At 41.3% G+C, this 13,386-nt stretch overlaps 1 protein-coding gene across 4 annotated transcripts in view; it reads left to right on the top strand.

Annotated features, from left to right (window-relative positions):
- ADAT2 (adenosine deaminase tRNA specific 2) overlaps nucleotides 1-13,386 on the top strand; it is a 118,858-nt gene that overhangs the window by 56,629 nt on the left and 48,843 nt on the right. For 3 of the 4 annotated variants that reach the window (XM_079938738.1, XM_079938739.1, XM_079938737.1), the window contains 3 exons: nucleotides 987-1,093; nucleotides 5,409-5,481; nucleotides 5,590-7,418. In XM_079938738.1, the coding sequence (XP_079794864.1) occupies nucleotides 987-1,093; nucleotides 5,409-5,481; nucleotides 5,590-5,633 (224 nt within the window). In that variant the 3' untranslated portion in view covers nucleotides 5,634-7,418. Of the gene's footprint in view, nucleotides 1-986; nucleotides 1,094-5,408; nucleotides 5,482-5,589; nucleotides 7,419-13,386 lie in introns of those variants that run through there. The other variant, XR_013830710.1, reaches the window with a different exon arrangement.

The following is a 13,386-nucleotide window of genomic DNA, read 5'->3' as shown; positions in this document are numbered from 1 at the left end:
AGTTAACCTCTAAAGATCTTTTAAAAAATTATTTGATAATTCAACAACTCAATTTCATACTTGCATATTTTTATGTACTTATTTTGCTGTGTGTGAATCATTTAATCACTTTAAAAATAATAGAGAGGGTTTTGAATATGAAAATATGTACAGTTTCCACTTTACAAGCTCTCTGCCCATCCTGCCTTACAGAGCGGCTCTGCTTTAGTCTGGTTTGTACTAGGTCACAGGTTGTATCTCTTTGAGGAAAGAACAGGGAAAAATCTATTATTTTTAAGAGGTGAAAATCGCTGGATTAAATTCCTGCCTCCTTTCTGGCTCCAATTCTCTAATGATTCCAAAAAATCATCTAGGAAAGATCAGAGAGAGCACGGAGCTCTGAGCGTTCAGCAGCTACACAGTCAGTTTTCATTCCGTTTGCAGTTGTGACACATTAGTTTCTATATTCTTTAAATCTCTTTCTTTTGTGTAACTGGATTGTGTAACTGGATTTTTAAGACGAAGCCTAAGTTTAATTATTTTTTGATAAGTATGGCTGTTTTTTTGATAATTTATTTTTTGGCTGCGTTGGGTCTTTGCTGCTGCATGCAGGCTGTCTCTAGTTGTGGCGAGTGGGGGCTATTCTTCATTGTGGTGAGCGGGCTTCTCCTTGCAGTGGCTTCTCTTGTTGTGGAGCACAGGCAATAGGCACGTGGGCTTCAGTAGCTGTGGCTCGTGGGCTCTAGAGCACTGGCTCAGTAGTTGTGGCGCACGGGCTTAGTTGCTCTGCGGCATGTGGGATCTTCCCGGACCAGGGATCAAACCCGTGTCCCCTGCATTGGCAGGTGGATTCTTAACCACTGCACCACCAGGGAAGTCTCAGTTTAATTGTTTTTGAGAGTAGCATGGCCTTTCCTCTCCAGGCTAGCTGGTATAAACCCACCCTAGTTTTGTCACAGTAGGCACTTGAACTGCACACTCTTTGTAGGACCTTAATTCTTCCTTAGAAATCCCGCTGGTTGTCTATGGCTGTCAGAATGAACGATTTGGTGGTTGTGGCTCTGTTCTAGATATTGCCTCTGCTGATCTACCGAATACTGGGAGACCATTTCAGGTAACATGAACTGTTATACTTTTTCCTTTTTTCTAATTACTGTGATCTCACGATGGGCTTGCAAGTAGTTAGCGTGTGCTCAGTACACCAAGAGGCCACGCTAGAACCAGGTGGGCTCTCGGGACCTCTGGTCAAGGTCATTGATGCCTCAGTGTAAGACCACAGGTTCATTTCCAGGTGAGTGCTCAGCTCTCTTAATTAACAGAATTCCTCCAGAAGGAGAGTCCCCAGCCTTCTGAGTTTTCCTCTAACAGTCTTCACCCATGCCTTCAGCTATGTTTGAGGACCCTACCACTGTGGGCGTTCTCCATCCATGCGTATGCCTGGCTCCACGCTGTACCAAGTTTGTGTGAGGCTTGGTAACAGTAGATGCTATTTACAGTGAATGTACAATAATTTTGCACAAAGTCAGTCGTTTTGCTTGATTGCCCTGTACTATTTTTGGTGCCTAGCAATCGATACCTGTTTTCATTATTTTTTTTTCCTGCCTTTCTAATGTTGAAATTTCCCCCAGGCCCAAGAATCCACTTAGAAATTCTACTTTCCCTTGAACCTTGCCACTTCTCCCAAAGTTTTTATGTTTAAGGCTATGAACAGTAGGAATTTATATTTCAGCATTTGATCTGTAGACAAATACCAGTTTCCATAAACTGGTTTGATTGTTTTTTTCTCCAGATGTAAGGTTAATCCTAAAAGTATTATGCTTTAAAAAGAAAAGGGCTTAACAAATTGCTGGACATGGTGGGTAGTTAACTACAAAGACCTCAGATATTCTTGGGAGAATATTAAGTACCTATGAAGGGCTAAATTTGGCTGAATCCCACTGAGAACAAGATTTGGAAAACATTCTATTTTGAGTTTTGCCAGCTGAACATTGGCTTTCTTAACAACTCCTGCACTTTTGAGAATAGATGACTTTTGACATCACATCAGAAAAGAAATTGTAATAGAATGATGGAGAGTAAGCAATACAGTTAGCTTGATCATTAAAGAAATAGGCAAAGTGATTTGCTTTTTCCAGTTGCTTCTATCAGTAGCTCAAATTTTGCTTACATAACTCTTCGCAAGTGAATTGCTGACTCTACTTCATTTATGAGAAAGATCTAAAGAATTTCTCAAAGCTTCTGGGCAGAACAAAGATGAGCTATTGGATATCAGACATGGGGGAACATTTTTGACCAACATGCCGGTGACATTGAGTGCACACCATCCTCTCCTGCACGTCCCTGCACAGAATCCAACAGTATCTGGTTGAACCAAAAAATAAGTTCACTTGCAGTGTGTGTACCTGGCCAGATTGGCTCCGTCAAAATGAATGGCCATGGTTTGAAGCCACATCTCCAGATTTGATGCCAAAATATGTTTTTTTTTTTTTACAGTGTTTTGAGATTCTAGAGAAACTATCGATACCCCAGGCTTCTGGATGCTGTGTTTTCTACTTTCATTTGGTTGGCTTAGGGTGTGGGTAGGGGTGAGGCGGGAATTTGTGGGAGGTGGGGTGCTGTTTTTGTATTGCAGAATTATAGATTCTTTTAATACTGTATTATAAGCAGCATTAAAGTTCATAGAGGAGACCTACAGAACTATTCTTTTCAAAGAAGATGGTGATTAATTTACTTTACCTGCCTTGTGTAAAAAAACTATTTTAATTAAGAATATGTGCTTTTTGTTAAAGCCACAAATTTGTAGCTATACTAGATGCCCGAAACGATTACCTTAGTAGCTTAGAGAGATCCAGTTTCCTTCTCCACCTGTAACTCAGTGGGTCTGGTCCCTGAGTGCACATTAGAATCACCTGGAGAGCTTGGACCCAAGCCTGTGCTTGGTCCCCACCCCAGACCCACTGAATCAGAAGCCGTGGAGGGAGGGGGAGCATTGGTATTTTTTTAGTGAGCTCCCAAGTGATTCCACTGAGCAGCCAAGGTGGAAAACCAAGGTTCTAACTTTACCTGAGAGGAGAGTGCTTTGTGCAGGTGGGTGCTCCTGAGACAATGAGGAGAGGTGGGGGACCCGGGGGACGGGAACACTGAACAGTGTAGGAAACGCTGTACTCACCAACATGGTTAGAAGATGAAGTACTGAGAAGCCAAGGGAGGAGAGGGTTCAAAAGAGAAGCAAGTGTAGCCAGGAGTCTCCACGACTGCAGAGAGTTGAGGAGAGTGAAAAGACCAGTGTTTTGGTCAATAGGGGCCCTTGAGATACCTAAGAGGGCAATCCTGGGAGCACAAGACAGTGAGGATGAGGTTGGGGAGGAACTGAGAGCCGCAAAAGTGACGGCCACGATTCGGGAACGTTCTCTGGGAGGAGCAGGGTATCAGCTTGCGTGGGGGACAGGGTAGAAGGAAGATTATCGGGTTTTTTTTCCAGCTTTATTGAGATATAATTGACGTACAACATTGTGAGATTATAAGGTGTACAGTGTGATGATTTGATGCTTGTATACAGCAAAATGTTTATACCACAATAAGGTTAGTTCATACATCCTTCACTTCATATAACTACTATTTTGTTGTTGTTGTTATTACGTTATGGTGAGAACACTTAAGCTCCCCTCTCATAGCGACTTTCAAGCATTCAATACAGTATTGTTCTCTTTAGTCACCATGCTGGAACTTACTCTTCTTTTAGCTGACGGTTTGTACCCTTTGACAAAAGTCTCCCCATTTCCCCCACCCCCTCCGCCCCTGTCAACCACTATTCTACTCTCTGTTTCTATAAAGAAAGTATTGTATATATGGTCATATATATATATGTATATATGAATATTATTCAGCCATAAAAAAAGAAGGAAATTCTGCCATTTTCAACAGCATGGCTGGACCTCAGGGGTGTTATGCTAAGCAAAATAAGCCAGGGAAAGACAAATACTATATGATCTCCCTTACATGTGGAATCCAAAAACATCGAACTTGTAGCAGGTGGTTTTGATGGGGAAGGTTTATGCAGGCTTTGTGGGCCCAGGCAGGAGCCAGCTGAAGCACAAGAGAAAGGGAGGCTCATCTTGAGCAGTGGACCACACTCGCCGGCCCAGTGCTGGCTCCATCCTCTCCTGGGCACTGCTTCCAGATGGAAGATTCCCTGGTATCTCCTCCATTCATTGCATCACTCGTGCACCTCCAAAGGGGGCAGCGTATCAAGTCCAAACGCCTTCAAAGCCCTATATATTTTGATTTCGTTTTTATTGCTTTCATTTCTTTCCTTGCACTCCCTTAATAATCACCCCACCCCCATCAGTTGGTTTTCTCACTCACGACCTAAGCCTATTCCTACTCTTTCCCTGAGATGATCTGCTCACTCTTTTTAAATATTCTCTATCGTTAAGGCAAGTTTAAGTTTCATCCCCCTGCTGTTACCACAATTTCTATTCTTTCACATGTTGATCACTTCTCTGAAGGAATCTACCAAAGATAGAACAAACTGAACACTCAAAAAAACATCCTTTGTAGTAAGGATCGACTGATTTTTTCTTTAAAGAGCCTGAGGGTAAATATTTTAGCCTTTGTGAGCCACTTACATCTCTGTCACATATTATTTATTTTTTAACCCTTTAAAAATATAAAAACCATTCTTAGCTGACCATTTCTAGCTGTGGACTGCCAACCCTAGCTCTATAGAATCAAACACTTAATGGGCCACCAGTAAAGAACAGCAGATAAAAATAGCTTAGTGCTGGGCTTCCCTGGTGGCGCAGTGGTTGAGAGTCCGCCTGCTGATGCAGGGGACACAGGTTCGTGCCCCGGTCCGGGAAGATCCCACATGCCGCAGAGCGGCTGGGCCCGTGAGCCATGGCCGCTGAGGCTGTGCGTCCGGAGCCTGTGCTCCGCAACGGGAGAGGCCACAACAGTGAGAGGCCCGCGTACCGCCAAAAAAAAAAAAAAAAAAAAAATAGCTTAGTGCTTAGTGAGCGCTTAATGATATGCCAGGTATTTAACAGGGGTTATATTATCTAATCTCATTTAATCCTCACAAAATCCTTTTGGGTTAATTGCTATAATTCCCTGTATTTTACATATGAGGGAACCGAAGCATAGAAAGTTTAAGTATCCTACCCAAGATCACATAGCTAGTGATTTGTATTATGATCACACAGTAGTTGATTGAGAAATAATAATTAGTTGATCGAGAGAGATGTTTGAGACCATATGTCTGGTTTTTTTGGGGGGAAATATGCTTCCTTACCCATGTTACTAATATCCTCAAGGCATGTTAACACTGGAAATGTGTTTACATAATTCTGTATATATTGCAGTTTTTGTGGGATACAATACACATTTTCCTAGGCCTACATTCATTCTCAGCTTTCTCGTTTCATCAGTGCATCCCTGGATATCGGGCTGAGGAAGCAGTGGAGATGTTAAAGACCTTCTACAAACAAGAAAATCCAAATGGTCAGTTTTCCACTACTGTATGTGTGTACTTCACTTAAATCAGTACGAAGAGAGTCTGCACGGGCCTACCTCTTCATTTTCTCTTTTTCTTTTCTATTCTTTTCACAGCACCAAAATCAAAGGTTCGGAAAAAGGAATGTCAGAAATCCTGAACTTGTTCTAATGAAAGACTCATGTTCCTGGACGACATTCTTGGACAGAAAGCTGTTGACATTGTTGAATCGTATGTTTATATATTGTCCTTAATCCATGGGAAAATGGTTTTTCATCATTTGCTCTGTTAAGGGAACAAATTAGCACTTTTAAAAAGTCTGACAACTGCAAACAACTCCTAGATTTTCCACAAGCTGGAAGAACATTTTTAAGAAGGGGAAAAATTAAAGATTGACATTTTAGAAATTAGTAAGCAGTGCCTGCTCTTCCTGCCAAAATCGTTATGCTCGGTCCAGGGAAGTGCTGACTTTCAGGGGATGTGTATATATCTGGCCTCAGTTACCTGGTGTGTCTGCATGGAGCGCATTGCCCTATGGACACCTGGTCTAGGCCTGGCCTTTCAGACTCGGAGCCTTCATTCTTGGTAGCCACTATGTTCTCCCAGGGTGTGGGGGGCAGGATGTGACTTCCTTGGAAATTGTATACGAATCATATACATATAGACCGTGATTCTATGGTCCTTAGAGCAGACTTTTGCTTTTATAAAGCATTTAGAGAAAATACATACTGTTAAAACAAGTGCTTAAGTATCATTTAAAAATTACAGCATACTGCTATTGTAAAATCTTATTTATGCCTTCTTTGAAGATGAATAGTCTTAACAGTAAAAGAAATGCATAAATGGACAACTCCTTCTTTGTTATTGAGCAACTAAACTGTGCCAGGCTCTGTTCGTTCGCTGAAGCAGTGAGCAAAACAAAGAATCCTGCCCTCATGGAGCTCATATTCTAGCAGGAGGAGACAGATAATGAGCATAACAGATTACACAGTATGTTAGAGGGTGATAAAAATTATGGCAAAAAGAAACAGAACGGGGTAGAAGGGGTGGGCGTGCCATTTGGTGGTGGGAATGCTGGTTGCAGAATTATGGTTAGTTTCATCTGAAATCAAGCACAATTATTTCTCTTTATAAAAATCCAGATTTAGAATTTAAAATCTAAAATGTAAAAGGACTTCCCTGGAGGTCCAGTGGTTAAGACTCCTCACTTGGCACTGCAGGCGGCAAGGGTTCCTTCCCTGGTCAGGGAACTAAGATCCTACATGCCGTGCGGCGCGGCAAAAAACAAAAAACAAAAAGCAAAACTAAAATGTGAAAGTGTCAGCACAACCCTCAAAGGGTATCCACAGCAGGAAGTCCCAGGTATCCATGCTTCTTGACTGCGGCAGGGGTTGCCTCTGATGAACTGCAGCTTTGCAGAGCCGTGCCGGGATGCTCTGCATCTGCCCAGAAGGGGGCCTCGCTGTTCCACCAGAAGCCCAGCTCCAGGCCCTGGAGGGCAGCTCCTCAGTTGCATTTCTTCAGTGGATTTATTTCCTTGATGCAAAGCATCTGTATTTGTTGGTTCTGCCATTTGAGCGATGTCTCTGACTTGTTTGTTTTGAATTACATTACAGGCTGGAATGTAATTGTGGTAAAGTATTTTTATATTGCCAAGAGTAGCAGTTAATCACAGTTACATGCTTCAGAGGATTTATAATTGCTTGGTTTTGTACATGTGTGTTTTTATCTGCATTTGAGAAGTTTTATGGAGAAGAATATGCATGACTTTAAATCTATAATAATGTTACATGTACCTTCCCCTCAATTTCACCTACTTTAAAGATGATCTTCTCATTAAATTTTAGTGCTTTGACTAGGTTATTCCTTTTTGCCATTGGTCATGATTCATTTCTGCTTCTTATGCTTTTCTGCAAGCAGACTTCATTGCACTTATTGTCTTCGTGTCACTTTCTTGGGGATTATTGGTAGATAAAAACCCTGGGAACTTTTTTCTGGGGAGTACCACCCTTTAAGTCCAGCCAAGCATCTTATGTCAAGTAGGTTCTTGGTAAACATTTGTTAAATAAAATTATTGATTGAAATTTAGGGAAAAATTAATAATAAGGAGAATATCTGGGATAAAAAGCCAAAGCCAAATAGTACCCGGGTATTTTACCCCAGAGATAGTCACTACTAAAAGGATCAAGAAAATAATAAAACTAAAAAGAGGGAAGGCCAGAAAAGACTGACCCACTATACATATGTTCTGTCTTTGCTGTGTTTTGGAGAATGGGTAAGTATTCCAAATTCCTAAGGATGGCTGAAAATTTTAATTTTGGTTATTACTTTTTTGATTCTCTTTCCAGTGATTGACTTACAGAATAGTCTCTCCTAAATTTTTGGTCTTAGGCGCAGTTCCCTCCATTGCTTTGGGGAACAATCAGTTTGGATGGAGTACTGAAGATGGGAGGTCAGCACCTCCAGCACTGATACAGGACCATTGTGGGCTCACAGATGTGAAGGCTGTGGGATTTTGACAGCAGTTAGGCAGTGGTGGTGAGGAGTTGAGGATGTATGATGAGGTGATCCTGCTTCCTGAGTGGCATATTCTCTAGCTACTTAGATGTGGCTTAAAATATTGAAATGCTGCAGTTAGAAAGATTGAATCCAATTGATTGATACTGATGTAGTGTGTCAAAGAGACAAGCTGAGAGGCTTGTTTTGTGTATGACATAATTCTGCAAGCTGTGGGATGCACAGAGGTTTTAGAATCACAGCCTTCTTTGGAGAAATTAGTGGGAAATGATTGCATCTAAGTTGCTGGGGTACCCAATGTTTACTGGTCTGCACCGGACTCTGCTGAGAATGGGTGGTGTGTAATGCTTTGGCACCGTCAGTCACTGATAAAAGATCATGTTAAAATATCTGTGTTTTCTTGTGACTTGGCACTCTCCCTTACTGTGTTGTATTTGGAGTATCATGGAGAGAAAATAGATAGCCAAGAACTCCAACGTAGGCAAGAACTGTTAATTTTTCTTTAAACTCTATTTGGAAATAACTTCAAACTTAGAGAAAAGTTGAAGAAATACCTATATATCCCTTATTCCTTAAACCTATTAACATTTTATACCTTTAGATTTGTCATTTGATATCTATTATTCTCTCTCTCTCTCTAAAAAAATGTATATATAAATATATATATAAATACATATATATCAATATATGTTTTTCTGAACCATTTAGTAGAAAGTTATATACATCATACATTCTTATACAATTCTCATATAATCATGGTATAGTTATTGACATCAGTAAATTTAACATTGATATAATACTTTAATATACCATTTGTAGTCCCGTTTTGTCTGTTGACCCCTTCACCTCCTTTAGAGAATTTTCCCCACCCCCCTGCAATATCAGATCCATTCTGAGGTCACATATTGCATTTGATTTTCATGTATCTTTAGCTTCTTTTATTCTAGAACATTTCCACAGCCTTTCTTTGTCTTTTGTGACATTGACATTTTAAAAATAATACAACCCTTCTGCTCCACCTCCTTTCTTTTTATTTTTTTATAATGGTGTTTCCTCATGATTAGATTCAGGTTATGCATTCTAGGTGATATTATGTTCTTCTCAGAGCGTCGCATCTGGAGGCCCCTAAAGGCCATCTGTCCCTCGCTGGTGATGTTAATTTTGGTTACCTGGTGAAAGTGTTATCTGATTTCTTTGCCAAATAATTATTGTTTTTTTCCCCCTCCCTTGCAAAGAATATGCAGTCTGGGGAGAGGAACTGTTACATTTTTTGAGAGAAAATGTATTCAACATTGCTGGAAAGGAGGGGGAAGAAAATTAATGACATATATTTCAAAGCAACTGTTAAATTATTTGATTGCGTTCCTCCTCTTTTATTACGTCTGCCAAAATTTATAAAATTCTTTACAAATTCTTTCCTAATAATATTTTAAATAGGAATGTCTTAAAAATCAAAAGGCAGCCTCAGAAATAAGTTCTCTCCTAATCTTTTCCTCAGCAAAAGTAACAATTATATCAATTTAATTATATATCTGATAAGGTAGAGTTTTGGGAAAATAGGTCTAAGATGTTTCTGGTTTCACAGATGGCCTATAGTGATCCGAGAGGATCTAGGTAGGTAGTCATTTGGCCATAAAATGTGAATTCTCTTGGGTTTCCATAGAGATATCTAGACTTAAAACGTTTTAAGCACTGCTACTTTCAAAATGACTGTCAGTAAAAATAGCAAAAGCCAAGGCTCTTTTTGAAAAAAAATTAAACATTTTTTTTAAAGTAGTGAGAGTCCTGGTTAAAAATCCACGTTGAAGCCAAAGCTTGTCCTTCCCAGTCATTCTGCATCAGCTGGCCTTGAACAGCCCTGGGGAGAAGAGCCATCAGGAACTGCTTTCCCTGCCTTTTGGCAAAGGAATGAGACTACATTGACTTCATCTATGAAGACAACTGCCAACTATTTTCTTACTCCGTGAACTGTTAATTGTGCGTGGTGAGGAAAGGGGTGATGGGTGACATTATTTTTGTGCTAAGATGGCATGTGTTCCGGCAAAAGTTTGACATCTTTAGTATCTTTGTTTTTTCAAGTTGAGCGAATAAAAACGGGCTCGTGGGATTATTTCTCACCTGATTTTTAAGTGACCACTGGGCTCCATACCATGTGTCCATGACTACTAGGGAGACTTTGTGACGTGGTTGAAGAAGCATGAACTTGGAGGTCTGGAGCCGGGGCCGGCAAACCCAGCTTGCTGGCTGTTTGGGAACAACTCACAGGTTGAAAATGGTTTTACACTTTTAAATGGTTGAAAAAAATCAAAAGGAGATTTTAGTGACCCGTGAACATGTGAAGTTCAAATGCCAGTGTCCATAAATTAAGTTTTGTTGGAACATAGCCATGTCCATTTGTTTCTGTATTGTCTGGGGCTGCTTCCGTGCTATAGTGGCAGAGTCAAGTAGCAGTGACAGAGACCTGTGGTTCCCACAGCCTAAAATGTCCAGTGTCTGGTCCTTTAAGAAAATGTTTGCTGGCCCCTGGTCTAGAGAATATGAAATGTTGAGGTTGGATTTCTAAGGTGCTTATTCAAGTTCTGTGACTTTGGAACTGAGTCATGTGGTTCATTGTGCAGCTGTGGTGAATTGCTTCAGTACCGTGATTCTTTTTTCAAGTCGGTTTATGAATATGAAAGAGAGATCCAGGATACTAAAATATTTACCCTGGCTTAGAATATTTTGTTTCCTTACATACACTTTAAGGGAGTGGCAAGGAGAAAAGATAATTTATCATTTTATTTGGGTTTAGACTAAAAAAGCCCATTTTATTCATGATCCTCATATAAAAAAGATTATCAAGTATTTATCACTTTTACTATAATGTCAGAAATCTATTGGACCCTTTTAAAAAGCAGGACTTAAACAGAAACTACCTCTATACCATCCCCATCACTGTGCCTTTGTCAGTTTTCTTGGGGAACAGGCTTGGGGAACAGTTTTCTTGGGGAACAGAACATTCCCATCACTGTGCCTTTGTCAGTTTTCTTAGGGAACACCCTTTGGTGCTAGAAAAGACAAAAAATAAACATTTGTTAGGTATTGTGTGTGTTTGTGTGTGTGTGTGTGTTTGTGTGTTTTAACCCAGCATTGAGTTCAGGACAAAGCCTTATGCATAATAGACAGATACTATGTCTTAATTCTAAATTGCATAGTAAAGAAGTCTTTGAGGCAGACTTGATGGAGAAGGAGGGACACTAGCTGTGCCCTGAAAGGCAGGTAGGATTTGGGAAGGCAGGTGAGAGGGTGAGGGCTGCATATGCGATACTAGAGTAGGGGAAAAGCAGTGATGTGAAGATCCAGGCCAGGAATGCTTGGGCCAGGTTACAAAGATCCCCTACTTCTTTCTGAGAAGGAGTCTTTTTTTTTTTTTTTTTTCGGTATGTGGGCCTCTCACTGTTGTGGCCTCTCCCGTTGCGGAGCACAGGCTCCGGACGCGCAGGCTCAGCGGCCATGGCTCACGGGCCCAGCCGCTCCGCGTCATGTGGGATCTTCCCGGACTGGAGCACGAACCTGTGTCCCCTGCATCGGCAGGCGGACTCTCAACCACTGCGCCACCAGGGAAGCCCAAGAAGGAGTCATTTTTCATTCTCTTTCTGATGTGAGTGATTTCATACTCGTCCTGGAGTATGAGTGGTTTGGGGTAGGGGATTGCCAGAGAGCAAAGGTTCTGATCCTACTGTCACTGAGGACTCACACATCACTAGGCAAGATTTGAGTTGTGGGCACAGAATGTGTCAGTAATAGATGCTGGTACACATTTACATTGAATGTAAATGTACACATTTACATTGAATGTGTACCAGGCTCTATTCATATGTTACCTCAGTAATCCTCATATCAACCCTAAGAATCAGTACTGTTATCATCTCCGTTTTACATCAAGGAAACTGAGGCACAGGGAGGTTAAGTAACCTGTCCAGCGTCGCAGAGCACTAAGTGATTGTATCAGCGTAGGCTTGTTTATGCCACAGGAACAGCCCTTACATTTTAGTGGCTTAGAACAAAGCTTTGATTCTCTCGTGCTTTACTTCTTGTCCATCTCAGGTCAGGCCAAGGGCTTAGGCCACCATCTGGGACATCATCAGTCACGGTGGCAGGGAGATGAGCAAATGGCGAGCAGGGCTCTTGCTTTGGAGCAGGGCTTCCCACTCGAATGTGCGTGTGCATGGCCTGGGGAGCTTGTGAGGTACACATCGTGAATCAGGAGGTCTGGGGTGGGCCTGAGATTCTGCATTTCTAGCAAGCTTCCAGGTGGGTCCTATACTGCTGGACCATGGGCCGCTCGAGTAAGGAGGGCTTACTGACTTTTGCCCAGAAGTGAATCATCACTTCTCACATAGGAATTAAAGGAAGTCACACAGACACGCCCAACTTCAAGGTGGCAGGAGATGTAAGCCACCATCTACCTCAGGAGGAGGAGAATGGGAGTATTTGTGAACAGCCCTAATGAAGAGCAAAAAAATGTGAAGTTAGGATTTGAATTCAGGCAGGCTGTCTCCAGACTGCGTGCTTTTTTTTTTTTAAAGGTTTCGGTTTTCACATTTATTTTCCTAGATTTTATTTTATTTTTTAACCATTTAAAAAAATTGAATTGTAGTTAATTTCCAATGTTGTTACCTTCAGGTGTACAGCAAAGTGATTCAGATATATCTACATATCTATATCTATTCTTTTTCAGATTCTTCTCCATTATAGGTTATTACAAGATATTGAATATAGTTTCCTGTGCTATACAGTGGTTCCTTGTTGTTTGTCTGTTTTATATACAGAAGTACATTCTCTTAATCATCACTCTGTACAATCATAGGTGTGGGTCTATTCGCTATGGAGAAAGGGCAGCACGGTGGTAGACAGCCAGTCAGGGTAGCCCTTGAGACTGATAGGTTGCTGTCAACTTGTGTGACAAGTGTCCGGTGTCCCAGGCAGCTTCGTGTCAAAGGCAGCAGTTCTCAACATGGTGTCGCAGCTCTGAAATGTTTCAATCCATTTTTTTCTTAATAATGTGCTGACATCTCTGAATTATTTATTTTTGTTCGAAGCATACCTTAGAGTGGATTCAAGCCTTTCCCGATTATACTCTCTCTCGTCTAATATTGTGCCGTGCTTTCTTGTTTTGGAGAAAGGGTGGGGTTAAAGCCAGTATTCAGGGAATTGTGCATGATCCTGGGAACGCCCACGGGTGTGTGTCCATACGCCATTCATCATGTGTGTTTGCTGCAAAGTGCTGGAGTTGCTGGTCTGGAGGAGTCCTAGGCTTGTGGTTAGCACAGCAAACTCAGTTCCCAGCTGGCGGTGGCTGAGAAGCAGCTTCTCTGAGCCTGCAGCCTATGCCCATTCCTAGAAACTTCTGAGAT

Source organism: Stenella coeruleoalba, assembly GCF_951394435.1.
Source record: "Stenella coeruleoalba genome assembly, chromosome: 12".
Lineage (NCBI taxonomy): Eukaryota > Metazoa > Chordata > Mammalia > Artiodactyla > Delphinidae > Stenella > Stenella coeruleoalba.
Note: the sequence above shows the minus strand (reverse complement) of the source record. Positions and strands in the feature narration are given on the sequence as shown.